Genomic DNA, 20,719 nt, shown 5'->3' on the forward strand with positions numbered 1-20,719 from the left:
GTCACTGAACACACAAACCTCCACGTAGAATTTCCCCGACTAGCAGCCCAGTACACCTAATACTCCTGCTGACTGTCAGGAGGCGGCCTCTTGATACTAACTAAGAATGTCAAGCATGCGTTGCTTAGACAAGTTTCTTTCATGGCTTGAAATGCACCATTGACAGTCTGCAATTAATTACTATGTTGATTCTGATGCTTTGAATCATTTATGGCCTGGGTAATATCCTTGACAAAGACCTGTATGAATAGCGGCATATTTCCACAGAAGTACTTCTTTATGAGTTTGAACCACGAAGAAACTGTCTACAGTTTTCAATTGAATGGGCTCTTGAATACCAGTGTGATACGTATGATATACAACGCTGGCATATAAAGTGAACGTGCACTCCCTGCTTTGTATATCATATCGGTGTTCCCCATGGCTGGACTATAATGTTTTATTGACTGCTTGTGTGTTACAGACTGAAGGAATGTACAATGTGTCACATGCTATGTACTTTGTATTACCTGAGTAGGTGAATGTAAGAAGTTGAAGAGATTGAAGACAACGTGAGACATTCTTCGACATACACTTGGATATACCAGCCCAGTGTACTACACTCTCTTCTCAACTCTCAACAGTGGATTATTGTCAAATAGGTGCTTCATTTGAAAAGAGTTTTCAGATTTGATCCAGGTTCTGCCAGGATGTTGACTATGAGATTGCCAGGTATGGTTCGAGTTTAGTCTGTGTCTGTTACATTACGATGATGGGATCTCCGCATATCTGCATGTAATGAAGCGTGGAATCCAGTGCCTGCTTATGAACTTTAAATGTCAGAAATAATTTTCTAAATTTTTTCGGTTTTTTTTTCCACAAGTTTCATCATAGTGATCTACCATTATTTTAACAACTGAATATATGTGAGGTTTAATTGTTTAAAAATGAGTAGTATATTAATTACATTTTGATGTACTTTGTACACAGGCCTATCTTTTGACTGAAACAATAAGCCCTACCACATAATATTCTGCTGAGATCTCTATAATGTTAAGAATGGTTTTATAAAACACTTGGCTTTTTTGTGACATTTTCTTTGTTATTTAAATACTATCATTCTTATATTATTTCCATGAAAACCACTCTCAAAACCAGTGTAAGTGAATCTTGTGACAATGATGAATAGTTGGCCATTCAGTGTGAGAACATTTGACGAGAGTACGAAAAAAACTCGGCTCTCAAGGAGGATTCTTCCAGTTATTTCAAGCCCAATTTTTATAAATTTCCATCAAACCCATACCTTACTTAATGACACCATTGATATAAATTGTGTTCATCTCAACATACATTAGGAGTCTTAAAATAGGTAGTAAATAATTGTTACACTCATGAATTTCTTTTGAAATTCTCTCCGCACTAAAAACCCCATTTCAGCAACATTGTAACTCATTCACATAGCTATGGATCATCTGCCTGGATTCAGCCAGACACATCCCCTCTCTGCCTGGGGCTGTATGGCATTCCACTGTAATTTAGGTGAGGATCGCCTCGGGGCTTCAGCAGCTGCTTATGAGACTGTAGAACTTGGAAGTGATACTATCTTGTCTGTCTGGGTAGGGCTATCACAGATCTCATCTTGTCCATCTCCTTGTGTGTAGAGCACTGACCAATTACCTCTCTAGTTTGGGGTTTCATTAAGTCATAAACTTTACAACTCTCATGTGGACTGATTCCTATCATCCTGTTATTTTACATCTCCTTTTAATCAGGTTAATATGATCTGAATTCATAATTTATCATCAGTTGAATGCACTTATCATAATTTATCATCAGTTGAATGCACTTATCATAATTTATCATCAGTTGAATGCACTTATCATAATTTTAATCATGAATTTTGGTTATTATTTTTTAACAAAGATAGTCTGCTGAACTAAATGCTGACACTGTCCTTTATTTCGACTTTCATTTAGTCCAAGAAAAAGAGTTATCTTATCTAAAAATATACTAAAATGTAAAAACATAAATGCAGATTGAGCTCAGTACAATTTCACGGCAAGACTTGTTTCATCAATCTGGATTTGAGTGGGATTCCAGTCTTAATTTATTCTTAAGGGTCTTTAAGACCAACTGTTTTATAGCCTAAAGCTTGTTATTATAAAAGTACTGGGTGTTGACAAGACAAATGTAAATTAGCGTGTATTATTCTTTATTATATAAATCCCGTAATCATTGTCATGAGGACAAGTGACTAAAATGAAGATTACTTTATTATTGGATGCTATTTAATTCATTTGTTTTTGGCTTTCATTTTAAAGCTTATTTTCTATGTCCATGTGTCATTACACACAATTTTAATAGATTGATAAATGTATAAATTAAACATGGCATGCTAAGCAGGTTTGGCAGTGCCCAAAATGCTTTTCCTATGTAAGCCAATTTGTCTACTTATTTGAACATTTTAAGGGTATGAATACACAATGCCATTTAGAAAGTGCTCAAATGTAACATATGCTATATTTGGGATAACACTTTCTTAGTAAAGTACAGATTGTAGTACTTTTGGACTTAACCCAACAAAAGTACTAGAATCTGTACTTTCTTACAAAGTGCAATCCCAAATGTAACATATGTTACATTTTAAGGGTATAAATAAGTTTATCATCCAAAACTGTTCCAGAGGAGATATTGCTTGTGTGAAATCAAACGATATCTCCAAGGAGATATCATTTTGACAGTAGATTTTGTACAATGCCCTGACAATGCTGTGATGTCATGTACTTGATGATGTCACAATGCTATGACATCGCTGCACTGCAAGTCTAATATGGCAGAACCGTGTTCAGAGATGTACATTTTTATTGAAAAGTAATGAAGAGTGATTTTTTATGTTAAATATAACCTCACCCTCGTGTCTTCTGATATCAAATATATCAACACTTGTTGATAGAAGTAAAAGCCTCGGATATTTGTGGTGATATTTTTTATATCAAATATGTATATCATGCTATATATCATGGTATATATCATGGTGTGCACCATCAAATATAGACCCAAAAACCTATAAAATTTTGTCCGGCTATTAATCACGTTCTGATAAATGTGTAAAAGCACAGCGTCAGACAGGAATGTGTCAGTTTAGCCTACAGGTTTTTATTCACTAGGTTTCGGGGCAGCTAGCTATAGCAGAAGACATAAACCAATCCCTCCATCAGGGCAAGCCGTCTCCCCACACTTTCCTTCAGGGAAATATGCAGGAAGCTTTACCTCCTGTAATGAGCCAGCTATGAAAGCGGCTGAATTTTCACGCCTGGCCGAACACGAGGTATTAGCATTCCAGGTCCTTTTTTTCTCATTGTTGGACTCTGTAGGAGCAGCTGGTGTGTAGTAAGGTCGTGGTTGAGTGGGCAGGAATCTTGGAGGCATTGAGAGATCACTGCTAGGTAGAGAGGCATTTCAGTGAGGAATTTCGCTAGTGTATATACTGTGTCTTCAAGTGACCGTTCGCTGGATGTTATCTAGGGAGTACTATGTATTTAGGTAAGTGTGGCCAGGTCTTACATTTTCATCACATGCTGATGATGTGTGATAGGGAAGGACAGTGTTTTGTTTATATCGGATATAGGGAAGGATACCGGTGGGTAACAAAGACTGTCCATGTGTGTGTCCGAGTGGAGGGAGTTGTCGAGGGCACCTGCTCTTTGTCACAAAGCTCCTTCCTAGTATAAATATTTCTTGTTTATATCTTTACAACTTTAAATGAATGTTATATCTTACCATAGTCTCCTTATATATTATTTCCATGTCATTATACCACATGATTTCTAAAAAAATTGTTATAATGTACATCATTTATGTGTGAAATGTATCTATATTTCTTGTACCTACTGTGTAAATATTTGTAGCTTATAGAATATTGCCACTGTTTCTTCATGGAATGCTATGCAATAAATATCTTATCTTATCTACACAGGTTATCTTGAAAGTATTCATTAATATTATTGTTTAATGATTATACCTCAAAAAGTTTATCTTGTTACTGTGACTCCTTTTTGCCTTTGAATGTATATATAAACAGATAATTAAACAAAGGGTAATATTGTATACTCAATGAAACTAGGTGTATATAGGAAAACTTTGATTTATCATCAACAAAGCTCATCAATTTGCATTTAAAAAAAAAAAAAAGTATTAAGCTTTTGACATAAATGTAATAATATGGCAAGAATTTCACACTAATGTCTATATATCATTCGTAGCCCTTCGTGGTAAATATCACTTACTTTAACCATAGTTTCCATACTCGGTCCCTCTCTCCCACACTTTCAGAAACTGCTCAACATAACGTCTGATAGAGGTACATGTATTGCTGATAAACATTAACCTGTGTATAAAAGTAGTGTGAAAGTACCCTATCTTCATCAAAGTTGTGATTTTGAAAACATTGAATCTATTTATACTATTTGTGCTATAATGATCATATAGAGGGAAGGTGTCATGGCTTTGCGGGCATCTGACAGGATGGTCCCGTGAAATATGTCCATTTACTTCCATGAAAGACGTAACTTATAATCATCACTTCCTGTCCCGTGGTTTCTCCCATTACAATCCCCTTTCCGTGTTGGTTACTGACAATCTACTAGATCTTCAGTTCCTGTTTCGTCAGATTAGCTCATTCTATGCATTTAGTGTTCATAGTTAGGGGAATTGCAACAGAAATGAATTTAATTATGCGTTATGCATGTTGATATCCTGATATCTCTTACCTACAAGATGATATGGACTGTTATACCCTATGGTAGTGTTGTATAACCAGCTGTTATCTAGCCAGGATCAGACAGTGATACCCAACTTTCAGGTAATGATCTTTGAGATAGGGATAGAAAGATAGAGATCAGGAGAATAGTAATGGATATATATTTAAGGATATATAACTTCAGTCTTAAGTAAGTACCAGAAACACAAACATTTGCTTGTGGCTAGTCATGTGTAAAGCATGATAATAATTACAGCGTTGTGAGTTCTTTGTTATAAGTGCTTGTTAGATTTAGTAGAATTGATTTTTTTCATCACTGAAGTATGCCTTAAGCCTGAGTAAGTGAGTGATGTTTTATGCTGTAGGCATTATAAGCCAAGGAGGTGACGGGTATCAGATGCCTTGTTTTTGCTTAATGTATGGCATTCACCATGATGCTCACTAAGAGCACTTAGGAACTATCAAAGGAAAAGGGCTTATGTTAACCATACACAGTTAAATGTTTTTACAGTTCAATGGTGGTGAACAAATTAACTTCAAATATTGATAAAGCTAAAATATTTTCCACGGTTTGTTTGAAATTGCACTCAGTACTATTCTAGCTATATGATAGTAGTGTGAAATAATGGAGTTGGACCAGACAATCTTTTCGATAGTAGTTACTAAGTAAATGATACAGTACAACCAGAAATTATTGAGAATTTAAAGATTGTAATTTTTTAATTTTTTTCACTCATTTCTCACGTATTAAATGTGAATATGAGCAGAACATAACTCCAGATTCAAAGACAGGTGAACAGTTAGTATTTTGTCAAGTCACCATGGGCAGCAATGCAGGCTTCAATGCGGCAGGGCATACTTCTGATCAAAGAAGTTAGAAAGTCGTGGTCCATGCTGTCCCAATATCGGACCACCTCTTCTTTCATTTCAGCAATATTTGTCAGATTTTTCTTATTGACACTTTCCTTCATAAGTCCCCAAACATTTTCTATTGGATTTAGGTCAGGGCTATAGCTTGGCCAATCTAATAATGTCATATTTTGGGTCTGAAACCAGGCCTGTGAATGCTTTGAACGATGTTTTGGGTCATTGTCCTGCAGGAAATTCCAAACATTTCCATAGAACACGTGAGCAGATGGAAGTAAATGTCCCTCGAGAATATCTGTGTACCGCTCACTGTTCATATTCCCTTCAAACATGCAGAGGGGCGTTGCCCCTAACACAGATATGCCACCCCACACGTTAAGTTTCGGACTGTACTTTGGGCGCTGATACAAAGGTTTTTCAGTTTGTTTGGTCCAGATTTTCAGTGTATTAGGAAACAGCAACACAGAACTTTCATCTGAGAAAATCACATTGTTCCAGTTAAAATTTCTATGCTGTAAGCACCAGTTCAACCTTCGCTCCTTTTGTTCAGGTTTCATGATCGGTGATGGAATTCCTCGACTTTTCTGCCAACCCATTGCATGCAGCTCAGTTCTAATTGTCTCCTTACAGACAGCCACAGTTCCTCTATCATATCCAGCCTTAAGTTTTCTAAACTCATTCGTTTGTTTTTAGAAACAAGAATACCAAGCCACCTCCTGTCACCGACAGTCAATTTTCTGGGCCTACCTGCGCCTCCCTGGTGCTCAATGCCATATCCATTTGCAATATTTTTCAAAACACGATAAGCAGTGGACAAAGGGATGCCTGTTCTACTTGAAATCACTTTAGCTGATCTGATGTCCTTGTTATAATACTCTAAAATCAACTTCCCCTTCTCTAAATCATCCATACTGAGGATCACTGATAATGTCGTCTGCTAGCAAGTAAACAAAGGGGGATAACTCTTCACAATCTAATGAAAAAGGATGAATGGAGTTGTCTCTCTTGAATGAAACCATGCACTTGATAGCTGGTCAAGGTTGTTTATACTAGAAATCCAATTAAACATATTCCTAAAATTCTCAATAATTTCTGGTCATACTATATATCATATATATTCCTCACTATTGTTGTTCTGGAAAACTAAAGTTAACTATGTTTCAAATTATGTCTGAATAACTGTTAACTAAAATTTGTGTTTGAGCTCGTGCTAATGGAAACAATTTGTACTTCAGATTACCCTCTCGGCGGCTTAACGTCTCACTATGCACCAACGTATGACGAGGTGATCGCGATGCAGAACCAGTACCGAGAACCACCTCCCTATCCGGGGCACTCTAAACAACTTTATAACCAGCAACCAGGTGAGATATAGTCTCTTTTTTAAACCATCTCTCAAGGCCCTTGACCCGTGAATGTCCGGGTTAGAATGTGCCTTCAGTAACCCATGCTTGTCATAAGAGGCGACTAACGGGATCGGGTGGTCAGGCTTGCTGACTTGGTTGACATATGTCGTCGGTTCCCAATTGCGCAGATTGATGCTCATGCTGTTGATCACTGGATTGTCTGGTCCAGACTCGATTATTTACAGACCACCGACATATAGCTGGCATATTGCGTAAAACTAAACTCACTCACTCACTCACTCAAGACCCTTGGATTAGCATAACCTGTAACCAGGTGAGTTATTGTTCATTACTTTGACAGTCTATCCAGGAGAGCTATTATGTATTTCTTCCACTTTTTATCCAGGTGAGCTATTATTTATTTCTACCACTATCTATCCAGGTCAGCTATTATGTATTTCTTCCACAATCTATCCAGGGCTCTTGAAACAACAAGGTAACCCCTAGATCAGACATTATCTCTTTCTAAAAATGTCTTATCTTCAAGGTCCATTTTGCTTTTATCTGACTTAAATAGTATTATCGTTATTCCAGGTCTTCGTCAGAGTTTTTCTGGCAGTGAGACCAGCACCGATGTTTCTGTTTCGTCCACCGAGAACCTTGCAACCTCACAGCGCCAGGAGCCCCAAGGGGAGGAGACTCAAACCCAGAACTTATACAATCAGCTGGATCTAAATGCCACTGACAGTGACTATAGCATTCTGGCCCGACTTGGGATGCCCACCTCCACCTCCGTGGAACTCAAACCCACCCCAGTGCCTGCATATTTCATAACTGGCCCCCCACAGGGCAAGGTGTACACGGCTTACAGTGAGGCCTCGCCCGTGTATGCATCGGGTCAACTGACCGTGCCACAGTGGTCACCACAAATGGTCACCACAACACAGTCACCAGTGTCGGTTTCGAGAAGCGTTGAATATAATCAAAATCTGATTTCGACATACAGGACTATTCCTCAGTATGTAAACTCACAATGGAGTTCTCAGTCTTCTACAGATCAAGGCAGTCAGTTAATATCGTATCTCTCAAACCTGCCGCCACCGCCGGGAATATCCAGGCCCGAAAGCACCGCATACAACAGAGAAACCCGAACTCAGAAAGTCAAATGAAACCATGGAAAAAATAGAACTGACTCGATCACAGCCTGATCTGTCAAGACTATCTGATTCTCAAAGTAAAGTTGCCATGCCAGTGTATGCTAGTGATCCTAAATTCTCCACAGCAGGTTTAAGGTAAGTGTTCTAGCTAACACCTAATAGTCTAACTAAAATTAACTTTTCTTTGCATTTATTATTTTTTATTATGTTTTTCTTAAACTTTATGGCAGGTAGAAAAAAATATATTTAACTAAGAACTTGTACCATTGGTTTACAAAATGGATTTATGATTTAAAGTCTTAACCTTAATAATAGTTCCAATGTGGGTATGAATTTTTAATTTTATTTTTTGAAATGGGCATGTGCGACTCCAAGAGTGAGGGAATGGCGTAGAAATATTCCTGCAATATCATTGGGGAAGACCAGACATGAGCCTTACACATTATACCAATGTAGGGATGTGATACTAGCTCCTTGGCGTAACAATGGATCGTTTTAACCACACAGCCATTTCAGTGCCCTTCCTTTATACAAGGGGCAGTTGGGTAGCCAAGTGGTGAAAGCGTTCGCTCGTCACGCCGAAGACCCAAGTTCGATTCCCCACATTGGTACAATGCGTGAAGCCTATTTCTGATGTCCCCTGCTGTGATATTGTTGGAATATTGCTAAAAGCAACGTAAAACCCAACTCCCTCACTCATCTTATTTATGATGTTGCAAGTAATAATGTTTACCTTGGTGCTACTGACAGCGTTGCGACTAGGACTGTAACAATGCATTGAACTATCGATGGATTGCAATTGATGAGTCTCCGATAGCTAGAAACGAAAAACTATCAATACATTGATAGTATGTGTGATAGTTTAGTAATTGACTTCCGTTGATGAATGCGCAGCGCAAAAAACAGGATGTTTGGGTGCAGACTTGCAGCTTCATTGAGTTGATGTGTTAACTGTTTACTTGATCTGGGTTTCAAGTTTCTTGTCAGTTATTAGTAGAGACTGAAACTACTTCAACTTGTTTATATTTCATTTAAACTATACATTCATTTGGGAAATGACTTCAAATGAGAGAATTCAAGGAGAGAAAAAAACTATTACAATAGTATCACAATAGTATGTTGCAATAGACTATCGCTATCGCAATAGTTGTTTCCCCCTCAATAGTCACCCCTAGTTGCAACACTGTACAACAGAAGCTACCCACTCCTGGGATTCTTCTTCATACATTTATAATGTCCATGGTACAATGATCGTTGGTACATTCCATAAAGCGATAGTAGAGCTAAGGTTATGGTAACTCCCATATTCAGTATGCGAAATTTATGCTGGTACTGTGGTCCCTGGCTAGTAAAAATTCATCAGGACCACTAAATGATAAGTTTGCACTGGTCCTGTTAGCCAATGTATTTTGTACTGATAGTTAAGTAAATACAGGAATGTTATTTTGGACCAGTCAAATACAGACAGGACCACTAGTTATTGTCAACTCACTGGTCCTGTGGTCAGTGGGAAATTTTGAACGGTTTCTTTAACTGCATACTTAAGACCGACTTGCGATAGTCGTGATGCTACTATTGTTTGTGGAATGAGGCCGAGGTTCACAGTGGTTCTAGGGCGGTGGGTTAGCCTAGTGGTTAAAGCGTTTGCTCATTACGCCAAAGACCCGGGTTCAATTCCCCACATGGGTACAATGTGTGAAGCCTATTTCTGGTGTCCCCGCTGTACTATTACTGGAATATTGCTAAAAGCGGCATAAAACTCACTCACTCACTCACTCACTCACTATGGATGCTGCTCATAACATCAACCACTGGTTTATTTGTTCAGCCTTGAAACCCCTGGGAGAGTACTACAACTCATTTCAACAATTTAAACAGCAAAATGTTTGTGTCATTAAATGTGTATCATCAGGGCTCTTTGTAATGTGGGGTGGGGGGTAGCCTAGTGGCTAAAGCGTTCGCTTGTCACGCCGAAGACCAGGGTTCGATTCCCCACATGGGTACAATGTGTGAAGCCTATTTCTGGTGTCCCCCGCCATGATATTGCTGGAATAAAGCTAAAAGTGGCATAAAACCCAACTCACTCACTCACTCTTGGTAATGTGTTCAGCAGCCACGCTCAGAATGAGGAGGTCGATCACCTTGCCATGGCAGCGCGGACAACGCAGGTCATCGAGATGCTGTCAGAGGAAAACAGACGTCTGCGAGATGAGTTAGAAGTAAACTACAAAAAAGTTTCGAAATTACAAAAGGTAAAGACATTTACACAATTTTGGGAAATGAATAAAGATATAAACATGTACCACATATTTTTGTTTTACAAACAAAGTATAATGTTCGCTGGACATGCTGGATGTCTTAGACAATCGTGATAAAAAGTCTTGCAGTGTTGACCAAAACACTATTTTGTCTCTAAAAGACGTCCAGCTGAGATGATGCAACTTGTACAGCAGTGTATCTGGAATAAAACCCAATACACTCACTCACTCATCAGTATCCCATTGATGTAATATCAAAATGTAGGTATATTTGTGTTTGTTTCAGTTTGAATTTGAAATCCAGAAGGTTCATGAAGCATATGAGTCTCTGGTAAAGTCGTCTGAGAAGCGCGAGCGGCTTGAAGCCACGTTAAAGAAACGCTTAGAAGACGAACTGAAGAAAGCCAGAGCAGAAAATACTGACATACGAGGTAAGAAGTCAGTGATTATGTCTGACTCTCACTTTCAAGTCTGTCGGAATTTTTAATTCAGGTCTGTTAAAAACTTACAGATCTAGTGTGAAATGTATTGTACATGTGATGGAACACTTCTTCGTTCCTTTGATCTACTGGCCATTATGCTCAGTTGTCATGGAAACAGTTTCTTGTCTGGCAGTTATTTGGTTGTTAAATATTGTTTGAATTTTTGTAATTGTTATATGGTAACTTTTGTCATTATATCTGACCAGCATTAGCACTTCATTGTCTTACAAGCAAAATAGAAAATAGATTAGTGTTCCATAAAATAAAGTGAAACAAAAGTTACTTTCTTATCTTAAATTAATATATTTTATGCTTTTTCAGAAAAAATGGAGAAGTCATTAAAAGAGTCACAAAATCAGGTAACTAAACTCTTGTATTCCTTGATAAATATTTTTTTATCAATAACTTTGAACCCAGATGACCGTCTTTGATCCATGATTTACAGGCTACTGTAATGAATGTGGAGTGTGACATTAAAATAATTAGTAAATAAGTTTTCTAGTTAATGGATTGATAAGATTATCCCTAAGACTATCCATATCTGAAGATGATGATGATGATGATGATGATGATGATGATGATGATGATGATGATCTTCCAGAATCTGAGGTCGGATAATGAGAAGGCGGCAGACCTGGGGAAACTGTTGGCTCAGAGTGAGTACTTACCCCTTGTTGTCATGCCAGATTTAAGCCAAGTAGAGTGCTAATGTCCATGTAACTTCCTAAGTTTCCAAGTTGTCAATGGAAGTTTATCATATTCTTCTAGGGGCGGTGGGGTAGTCTAGTGGTTAAAGCACTGGCTCGTCACGCCGAAGACCCGGGTTCGAATCCCCACATGGGTACAATGAGTGAAGCCCATTTCTGGTGTCCCCCGCCATGATATTGCTGGAATATTGCTAAAAGCGGCGTAAAACCAAACTCAGTCAGTCAGTCAGTCAGTCAGTCAGTCAGTAATATTCTTCTCGCGGAAACCATACAAATAGTATTTATACTCTCAATGTCAACCATTGCATGGATCAGCTGCAAACTTGCTGATGTGTCATTCAGTGATATTCACTCACAAATTAGCCATGACTCAATTTATTAATGCTAAAAGGTATTTGTCCTAGCCCACTGAGAACTAAACCACATTGACAATATTCCCCTTACTATGTCACGAAAACCCTATTTTATTTTTAGCCCTCGATTCAACTTGACTGAAAATTTCACTTAAGGTACATGTATGAACATGATAAAGATGCCCTATATTTGAAAGATGTGTAACTTGAGCCGCAGCAAGTTTCTGCTGAAGAGGCTCAAGCAATCGTAGCCACTTGGTATCAACGCTATGGCGTCAATTACCTAGATATAGCAGAGCACTGCCACGATTTTATCTCTCCGAGGAGATTTGAGCAGATCTTGTTTTCCTTCTGAAATGTTCAACTACTGCTTAGAACATGAGATGTGATACTTGAATTGTGATAAGGCCAACATGTTTGTGCAATGAAATTTAGGACCTTTTCTCTGAATAAAATGGATATTCAATAGAAATTGCTTTGTAACTTATGTTGAATTTACAAACCTCAATCTTCAAAAGATGTCTAAACTCAAACATATTTGTACTTGTATTTCCAAAAACAGATGAGAATGTTTTAAAACTACTGTCTTTATTTCATTTTTTTATTAAAACCATTGACAATTAATGCCCTACAAAGATGTCTGATTCCGATACAGTATTTCCAAAAGCTCTAAGTACTGACATTCACAAGTTTACCTGTTTGCCTACAAGCCCTCGCTATCTGAGCCCCAGTGAGTCATGCACAAGATATGTGAGCAAGCGTGTGCAAAGCTCTCAGTGGGTGTCTGATAAGATGCCAGAATGTAAGGTAGCAACATTGAGTCATGCCGGTTGCACAAAGGGAGACAACTCTGTAGAGAATTACTGAATGTTCATTTTGAGGTCAACCTGAACAAAGGCAGTTCAAATCCCATGTTGTGGAAATGGAAATGTCTTAATGTTTTTGGTTGTGTTTTTTGTTGTTTTTGTTTTGTTTTTTTGTGAATTCTAATGGATTACCGAATGCAGTTTAAGGATAAAACATGGACTGGTTTGAATGGTTGTAAACTTGTAAAGAAACTGTGTAAACTTCAAACAAATTAGTATAAATTTACTCTTTTGTTGTAGAAAAGGATCTGTTGTCTCGAACAGGGCAGGGACAGGAGAAGAAACTGGATATTTTAGAATCCACTTTATCTAACACCGAAGCCAGACTGGTCCATCTTGGTCAAGAGGTTAGTAGCTTCATCTTAAGGTTTCCTGAGGAAACACAGTGTTTAATAAGAATGATATACATAATTACACAGTATTTAAAAACAACATGTTAGTTCATTTTTTATTCATTTTCAGTATTTAAGCTCCCTATGCTATGGGTGCTCCAGATTTTGGAATAGAACAAGACCCTACCAGTCATAATCAAACACTTATATAATTTTGTTTCTGCTGGAATATAGCTGCAATTTTGATGAAATTTTAACAACAAAGAAAATTGTAGATTTAGGAAAGAAGTTACGAAGAGTAGTTAAGAAACTTGAAGTGCAATGCTTCTGGACAAGAATCGACAAGTTGGTTTATCCCTTGCTGCTTGTTGACTCCAGTGTTCCACCAAGCAAGGCCACCTGGACAAGATGGAGCAGATGCAGAAATCACTCATGTCTCTACAGTCGGCCAGCGAGAGGCGGGAACAAATGGACAGACAACTCCGTGCCAAACTGGAGAAAGAGCTGGACTCACTCCGGGCACAACAGAAGGTAGGTAATCAGAACCTGCTTCTGTAAACTTGCTGGCTTTGAAGAACTTACATCATGATAATCCAGGGAAGGAAGTGACTAAGAGGATTGGGTGGTCAGGCTGGCTGGCTGACATGGTTTATGTGATCATGTCCCAGTTGTGTAGATCGTTGCTGATGATGTCAATCACTGGATTGTTTGGTCCATACACCATTATGTACAGACTTCCATGTTATTGCTGGAATATTGCTGTATGCAACATTAAAAAAACAAGCTGACTGGCCTACCTTATCACTTTGTAGTGTTTGAATGTACAAGTATGCCATCTTTGGATGGCTGGAAGTGCTGAAGCTAGTGACAACACTGAATTACATCCAAAATACAGTAAAAGTGCCATTGAAGGGAATAAATTCTTTCATTGACTACTGTACACACCCCATCTGAACCAGCAACACTTCGACTTGAACATTCACTGACATCTGGTCAGATATTTTGTCATGTCAACGATATTGAAAATGTAATTTTTCACACTATTTTGGGAAATGTTTGGGAATTTGCTAGTCAAGAATACAACATACGTCTGTTGGAGAAGGAGGGATTTCAAACCATTTTTGCCATTTTTATGAAATCTGAAAATGTTTACCACAAATATTTTCAGTTGGGATGGAAGCGAGTTCCAGGTCTAAACAGCGACACAATGACAGTGATGAGGCTACAACAGATGCTCAGTGAGAAGGAGGCAAAGATCCTCGAGATGGAGGCGGACATCGCCAAATGGGAGCAGCGCTACCTGGAGGAGAGCACGTTGAGGCAGCTCTTGATGGAGGACAGTGCTGGCACCAAGTGAGTCACACTACGCTGAATACATTCAGCCATTAATATCTCTGGAGGGAGGTTTCATTTGTTATTTGGATCAGATAATGTTTTTAGTCAGATGTACAGTGTACTTCTTCAAAAGGAAGAGACAAACAATTTTGGAGTACAGGCAACATCCCATGGCTTAGATAATTTAAGGGAGGTAACTCTATCAAGGGACATAACTGCTGCAAATACACAGGTTTACATTGAGGCGTTAGTGACCATGCACATTATTCTATTCCCCATATAAACACAGCCAGTTCTATGTCCTAAATTTATGTTATAGAGAAAAGATTACAATCCGTAAAAGTAACAATTAATTCTGCATGTGAATATTCAAATGAATGAACAAGTAAGGCCTTGTTGGTTTTAGGTAACTTTAAGCCATGAAGAATATAGAAAGAATAAGTATTACATGTTATTAACCTGATGACGATAAGGGTTCTACCTGGTTACTTATACATATATCCATAGTGAAGTTGGTTTTCATTGCCTGAATATTTTGAACAAGCTTTAACTAATAATTTCTGTTGGTTTATTTTCCAGAGATGTCCGACTTGCAGCCTTGGAGAAGAATTCTGCAGAAACGGAGAAGCTGATCGATGAGGCAAAGTCTGAAAAGCTCAAGCACATGGAAGAGCTCTACCAGGCCAACCGAAAAGTTGCGGAACTAGAGGCCAGGTTAGTTGCTGTGTTGTGGTCAATGTTTCTAATTGTAGTTTCCCATTTGGTTTCTGCGGAAAGCCAACCCTATGAAACAGAGAAGTTGCAGAAAGTAGTTGCATTCTGTGCAAGTATGCTGTCAAACAGATTCAAACTTTTATTGCGCATCCCGAATGTTTTATTCATATTCATGATCACACCATATCTCCTACAGGGTGAAGTCATTGCAAACGCAGCTAACCGAGAAGGAAGCGACGTTGAAGTTGGTGCAGCGGTCGCCGATGACTCGCAGCAGCAGCGTCCATACCATCTATTGCTCACCGCTACACTCCCCCCGTCCCTCCATTATATCTACTTCCTCGCTCACTCGTCAGGGGAGTCAGTCGGACTCCTACAGGGACTTTGCTACCATCAAACACGTCAAGACAGGTACGTTTCATTCTTCCCGCACTTGGTTAGGTGACATTTTCAACATGGCCGTCTGGCAGCCATATTGAAAATGGGATTAAAATCAAGAACACAAAATGAATGAGTTGCTTTCATGTTGCATCATAATATCATGATAATGATAATAATATTGTTACCATGGCAGCGGAGTTGGTTTAATGTCACTTGGAATCTGTACAGATCTTGATATGGCTTAACTATTGCTGAATAGGGCATTAACCAACAAACATACTTTAGAAACACTGCCACCTTTGTTAGCTTGAAGGATGAATTCAATACTGATTCTGTTGTATTTAAAGTCTCAAGTTTCTGCATTCAAAAGCTCTTTTCTATTATGATTATTTTGAAAGAAAGTGAAGCAATTTTGAATGACTTTGATGTTGATGTTTTGGATTGAATTTTTGTGTGATTCTGATCATATGATGATGTGGAATGGAAGCGAAATATACAGATGATGATGATGATGATGATTTTTATTATTATTCCCAGGTAGTGCAAGTGCTATAGACTCAAGGTCTGCAGTGGAAGAAGAGTTGAGGGAGAAGTTCAAAGATCTGCAATCAGAGGTGAGGAAAGGTTGCTAGGCTACGTAAATGAAACATAAAGAGAGCTTATGGATTGAAAGTAAGCAAGAAAAAAACACTTGCAGTGTTAAGTGACCTGTTTGGCATTCATTGGAGTTATATTCACAGTACGTCGATATCGTGTAATGTGTAAAATGGGATGAAGAAGCCATTTAGTTTTGACACAGAAGATGATTTAATATTACTGAGACTGCAGTAACAAAGAACGTATTGTTTTGGTTTTTTTTATGACGTATATCATTTTCATCTCCATTTCAGAGCAAGGATGATTCAGATGAAGAAGGAAAACTGCTGATGTGGCAAGTTTAACACTTCCTTTCGGCATTAATCTCAGCAGATCTGAAGACGTCAACTTTCGTGGAATGTGATTGGAAGAAATACTAATCCAGATGCTGTCTGTTAGCTCTGATTGGTGGACTGCAAGTGATTGCTGAAAGTTATGATTGGTTGAGAGAAAAACCCATTGTGATTGGTTGATTGATTATCAAATTATGCAATATGACTGCCAAAATGTTATATCAGATGAATAGCTTGCAGAAAGTATGATTTGATTGGCTGAAAACAGAAATCATTTGATTGATTGTGAAAAGGAATCATGTGATTGACTGGAAGAAGGAACCATTTGATTGGCTGGAAGAAGGAATCGTTTTATTGGTTGGAAGAAGGAACCATTTGAATGGATTGAAGAAGGAATCATTTGAATGGATTGAAGAAGGAATCATCTGATTGGCCGAAAGAGGGAACCATTTGATTGAAGAAGAGGAATCATTTGAATCATTTGCTTGGCTGTAGAAAACATCATGAGACTGAAATGGGATGATGCTCTGTGAGCGACTGTTTGAGATGTTTGGTGACTTGATTTGTGTGCTAGGATTGCCGGCCGTGTTAATTTAATGTGTGAAATTCTTGTGCAATATGTTGTGCCATGGTGCTATTTAAAACAAAGAGGTCTCAGTTGTTTATATTAGTGTCAGAGTCTTCCTTCCACTTGAAGTGTTTTCGCAGCCAGTGTAGCAAACATGCAAATAGAAAGAATTATTTTTCAAATGAAGACGAACTTGTTGCCAAATGATCTATTGTCAGTTACATAAGCATTATTTTTACTCAATAACTTGGAAGTTACATTCTTTTCTTCAGAGGAGAATCATGTTCTCCGTGTTAAACAAAACTGACATTCCTATCCCAGTATTGAAATACGAGTAGTTCTGCCCAGATGCACGTGAGGCTTGTTTGCTGCACGTCAACTGTTTTTTCGACATTTTGAGGAAGGGAGACAACTCAATCCAGACTTGTACAGTGTCAGACTGTATCTCTGCTTTGGTCAGAGCAAGATGTCAGTGTACAAGAATGCTTGTAGGATGTGAAAAGACGGGTTGCCATGGAGACCTGCAATGTCTGTTGGTATGGAATAATACAAGTCTGGTTTTGAAATGGCACTTTAGACTGTTTTGTGATTCAGGGGTTGGTATGATTTGTAAAACAAGCAAATAGTTTTATTCTTCTGCAAACTTGGCTAATTAAGTTGGTGTTAAGGTGCATTTACCCTTTGAGAATCTATTTCATACTGATTTACTGAAAGGTACATTGGATACAACACCAAGTTTTGTTTGTTTATATATATATCCCATGCCTGGATCACAAGACGAGGGTAGTTATTTATTTTTCCACTGCCATGTACACACTGTAAATAAAAACAAATACTGGTTGTGCCGTTATTAAAATATAACCCCAATATCTCTTAATTCAAATCTGCCATTTTTTACATTCATCGATAACTAGTTTTTTATGCAAGAAACGTTTTCATTTCATTATCTGTATTTTCAAATCATGACATGAATAATTCTGTAGATTCTACCCGGATAAGGTTTTCGGTATCTGTTTCTGAATCTGAAACAAGTTGAAGTCAGAACGGGGGCATGTTCTCATGGATAATCAACTTTTCATTACAATATTACCAGTGCATGAGAACATGTCATTGTTCGTAAAAACTTCTAAATTCAAGTGAAAGATGATAAAAGTCTGGGTTTTTTTTTATTAGACTGTTACCATGGTTACGATGTATATGCATAATATGCTGTTGAAATGAAGCAGGTTCATATTAGATTGTAATTTTAAAGACTTGTTCTGTCACTAGTCTCCAAGGTTGTATCACAGATGTTGTCTAGTTCCAAGGACTAGTAGGCTAATGCCTACTTGAAACATATCTAGTTATAACACATAAAGGATATATAGTTATATAGGCTATCAAGATATCAGGAATACGAAGTTATAATGGATATGTTATAACGGATATGCAGAACAGTATACAATGTTATTACTGATAGGAAATTCTTAAGTGGGATATAAGTTATAAAGGGTGGGTGTTATAATGTTATTCACTGACGGATACAAAGTTATGACATTGGGTAGGACACTGAGTTATACAGGTAGGAAGTTATGACGGATATGCAGTAGAGGATATTAGATTTATCAACTGGTAGGTATAATGTAGGTAATGAAGTTCTAAAGGTTCTAACTGATATGCTATATAATGTATCGAGGATGCACTGTTAAGTTGGAGATTACGTAATGTGAAAGAAATCAGCAGAGGATGTGAATTGTACAAAATATGACGTTCACCAATAGGATTATAAACCCAAGGTAGGATTCTGTCCAAAGTCTGAAATATATTGTGCATATGGGTCAGAATTAGATATGCTTAACGTTTGCGTTAGTTATTTTAATTGTAGCAAGAATTCCTGGCGAAAAAAAATTGTAAAGGGGTCAAAATTTGATATGCTTAACTTTTGCATTAGTTATTTTAATTGTAGCAAGAATTCTTGGTGAAAAAAATGAAAATCCTAAAGCATGAAAATCAGTAACAGTGATACATGTATCTATACAGTACGGCCATCTTATACAGTATTGTAAAGTATATTTTATCATTGTGTGAAATCTGTTTCCATTTTGGAGTTTTTGAGATATTTGGACCTAAGGTTTTTCTTCAACTGAAACTGTGTGTGATTCTCTGACGTTTTCTGTGAGTTTTTAGCAACATATTTTTGAAGAAATTCATGTTATTTTGACTTTCCCAAATTGCATAATGCTCACATCTGTTCATACTGAAGCCTTTCATTGTTTTAGTTTGGTTCATGGATCTTTTAACATTTTGATTGAAACTTGAGAAGTAAACAAAGCAGAATACAAAGTATTTTAATGCAGCCAACAGTAAAGATTTTGTTGACGATGAAATGCCTCTGTCAGATTTTAAGATTGTAATATTTATGAGGATACAAACATGGCCGATTTTTAAAAAAGCATTTTTCATCTAACAATCCATATTAATCTTTAAGATGATAACATAAATCCTGTAAGAAGCTTATTTAATTTTTATTATCTCAAGAGCAAGTTTTTTACTATTGAATCCTGTAAACTGAAAAAAAAATAATGGGAGGGAGGGACTTGGTCGCGGTCATCGACATAAGACATATAGCCTCATGGCTCGGTTTGTAATGTACATACATGCTATATCTTCAATGGAGGGGAGTTCGATGTTTTGAACTTTATTATTTTCACCACATACACGTGGCGTCAAAATAAACGGCAGAAAAATATAAGCAGCATTAATATGGATCCTCTTCTGGTGCTGACAGTGAAAATCATGGCTGCAGCACCATTGATGCCAACAATTAGGATCCTTTAGATGTCAGGTTGTTATGGCGCCATGTGGATCTGATGACTGTCGTATATGCCTGGAGTGTCACCTGTTTCCATGGTTACCACATGTTGTGTGTTGTCTCCCTCTGGTAGGGAGCTGGTTCATCTATATAATCAGGTTCATGAAGTTCATAGTCAGTAACTTGCAGGATGCAGGTTTATTTTTGCTAAAAAACTGTTTGATATTGAAATTCAACTTCATTGTTGTGTTCATGGCTGCTTGATCTGTTTCCAGTTGATTGGCAGGAGAGAAGGTTGTTGTGGGCTCCTGACAGCACTTTGGTATATTGTGATTATTAAAATTATTGTTTTTAATATTTTATTATTATAATATGGCAGTCAGGTCAGTTGGAAGCAGTTCACGGCAGTCATGAATAACAAATAACCATTGGTTGATTGTACCACAGATTGCATGTCATTATTGGCATAAAATGATGAAAATGAAAATTAATTATTTAGTTTGTTTTTCCTCAATCTCTGTTTGAAGGACTGGAGGGTTTGACCCACTTTAAATATCATGAACAGTTGCGAGGCGAAAGCTCAAAGCGAGGCTGTTGGGTCGTCTGCACAGGGGCTGCAGAAATGTATCCTAGGAACCTTTGTGTGGGGGGCAAACTGTAAACGGAATGGAAGTTCTGCAATCTGATTGCTTCAAAAACGTGATAAATGTGATTCGAAGCCGGGAACTCATGTGGACTATCCATTGTGAAGGAATAGTTTTCTTGATAACTTGATTTCCCCTCGCCGTGATATTGCTGGAATATTGCTAAAAGCGGCGTAAAACTATACTCACTCACTCACTCTTGCTGAGTTGCATCGCAGTCCGAACTTAGAAAACACTGCCATTCGGCTTGT

At 37.8% G+C, this 20,719-nt stretch overlaps 1 protein-coding gene across 1 annotated transcript; it reads left to right on the forward strand.

Moving 5' to 3' along the window:
* Positions 1 to 292: 292 nt before the first annotated feature.
* LOC124277302 (angiomotin-like) lies at positions 293 to 20,315 on the forward strand. Its single transcript, XM_046712954.1, is given in 15 exon segments — positions 293 to 711; positions 6,841 to 6,969; positions 7,546 to 8,057; positions 8,059 to 8,243; positions 10,219 to 10,360; positions 10,653 to 10,797; positions 11,170 to 11,207; positions 11,450 to 11,504; positions 13,015 to 13,121; positions 13,485 to 13,637; positions 14,275 to 14,459; positions 15,021 to 15,155; positions 15,352 to 15,566; positions 16,074 to 16,150; positions 16,427 to 20,315. Coding segments are annotated over 15 exon segments (2,151 nt in total). The 5' UTR covers positions 293 to 689; the 3' UTR covers positions 16,478 to 20,315.
* The last annotated feature ends 404 nt before the right edge of the window (positions 20,316 to 20,719 follow it).

This window comes from Haliotis rubra, unplaced genomic scaffold, assembly GCF_003918875.1.
Source record: "Haliotis rubra isolate DU_JTF1 unplaced genomic scaffold, ASM391887v1 Scf22, whole genome shotgun sequence".
Taxonomy (NCBI): Eukaryota; Metazoa; Mollusca; class Gastropoda; order Lepetellida; family Haliotidae; genus Haliotis; species Haliotis rubra.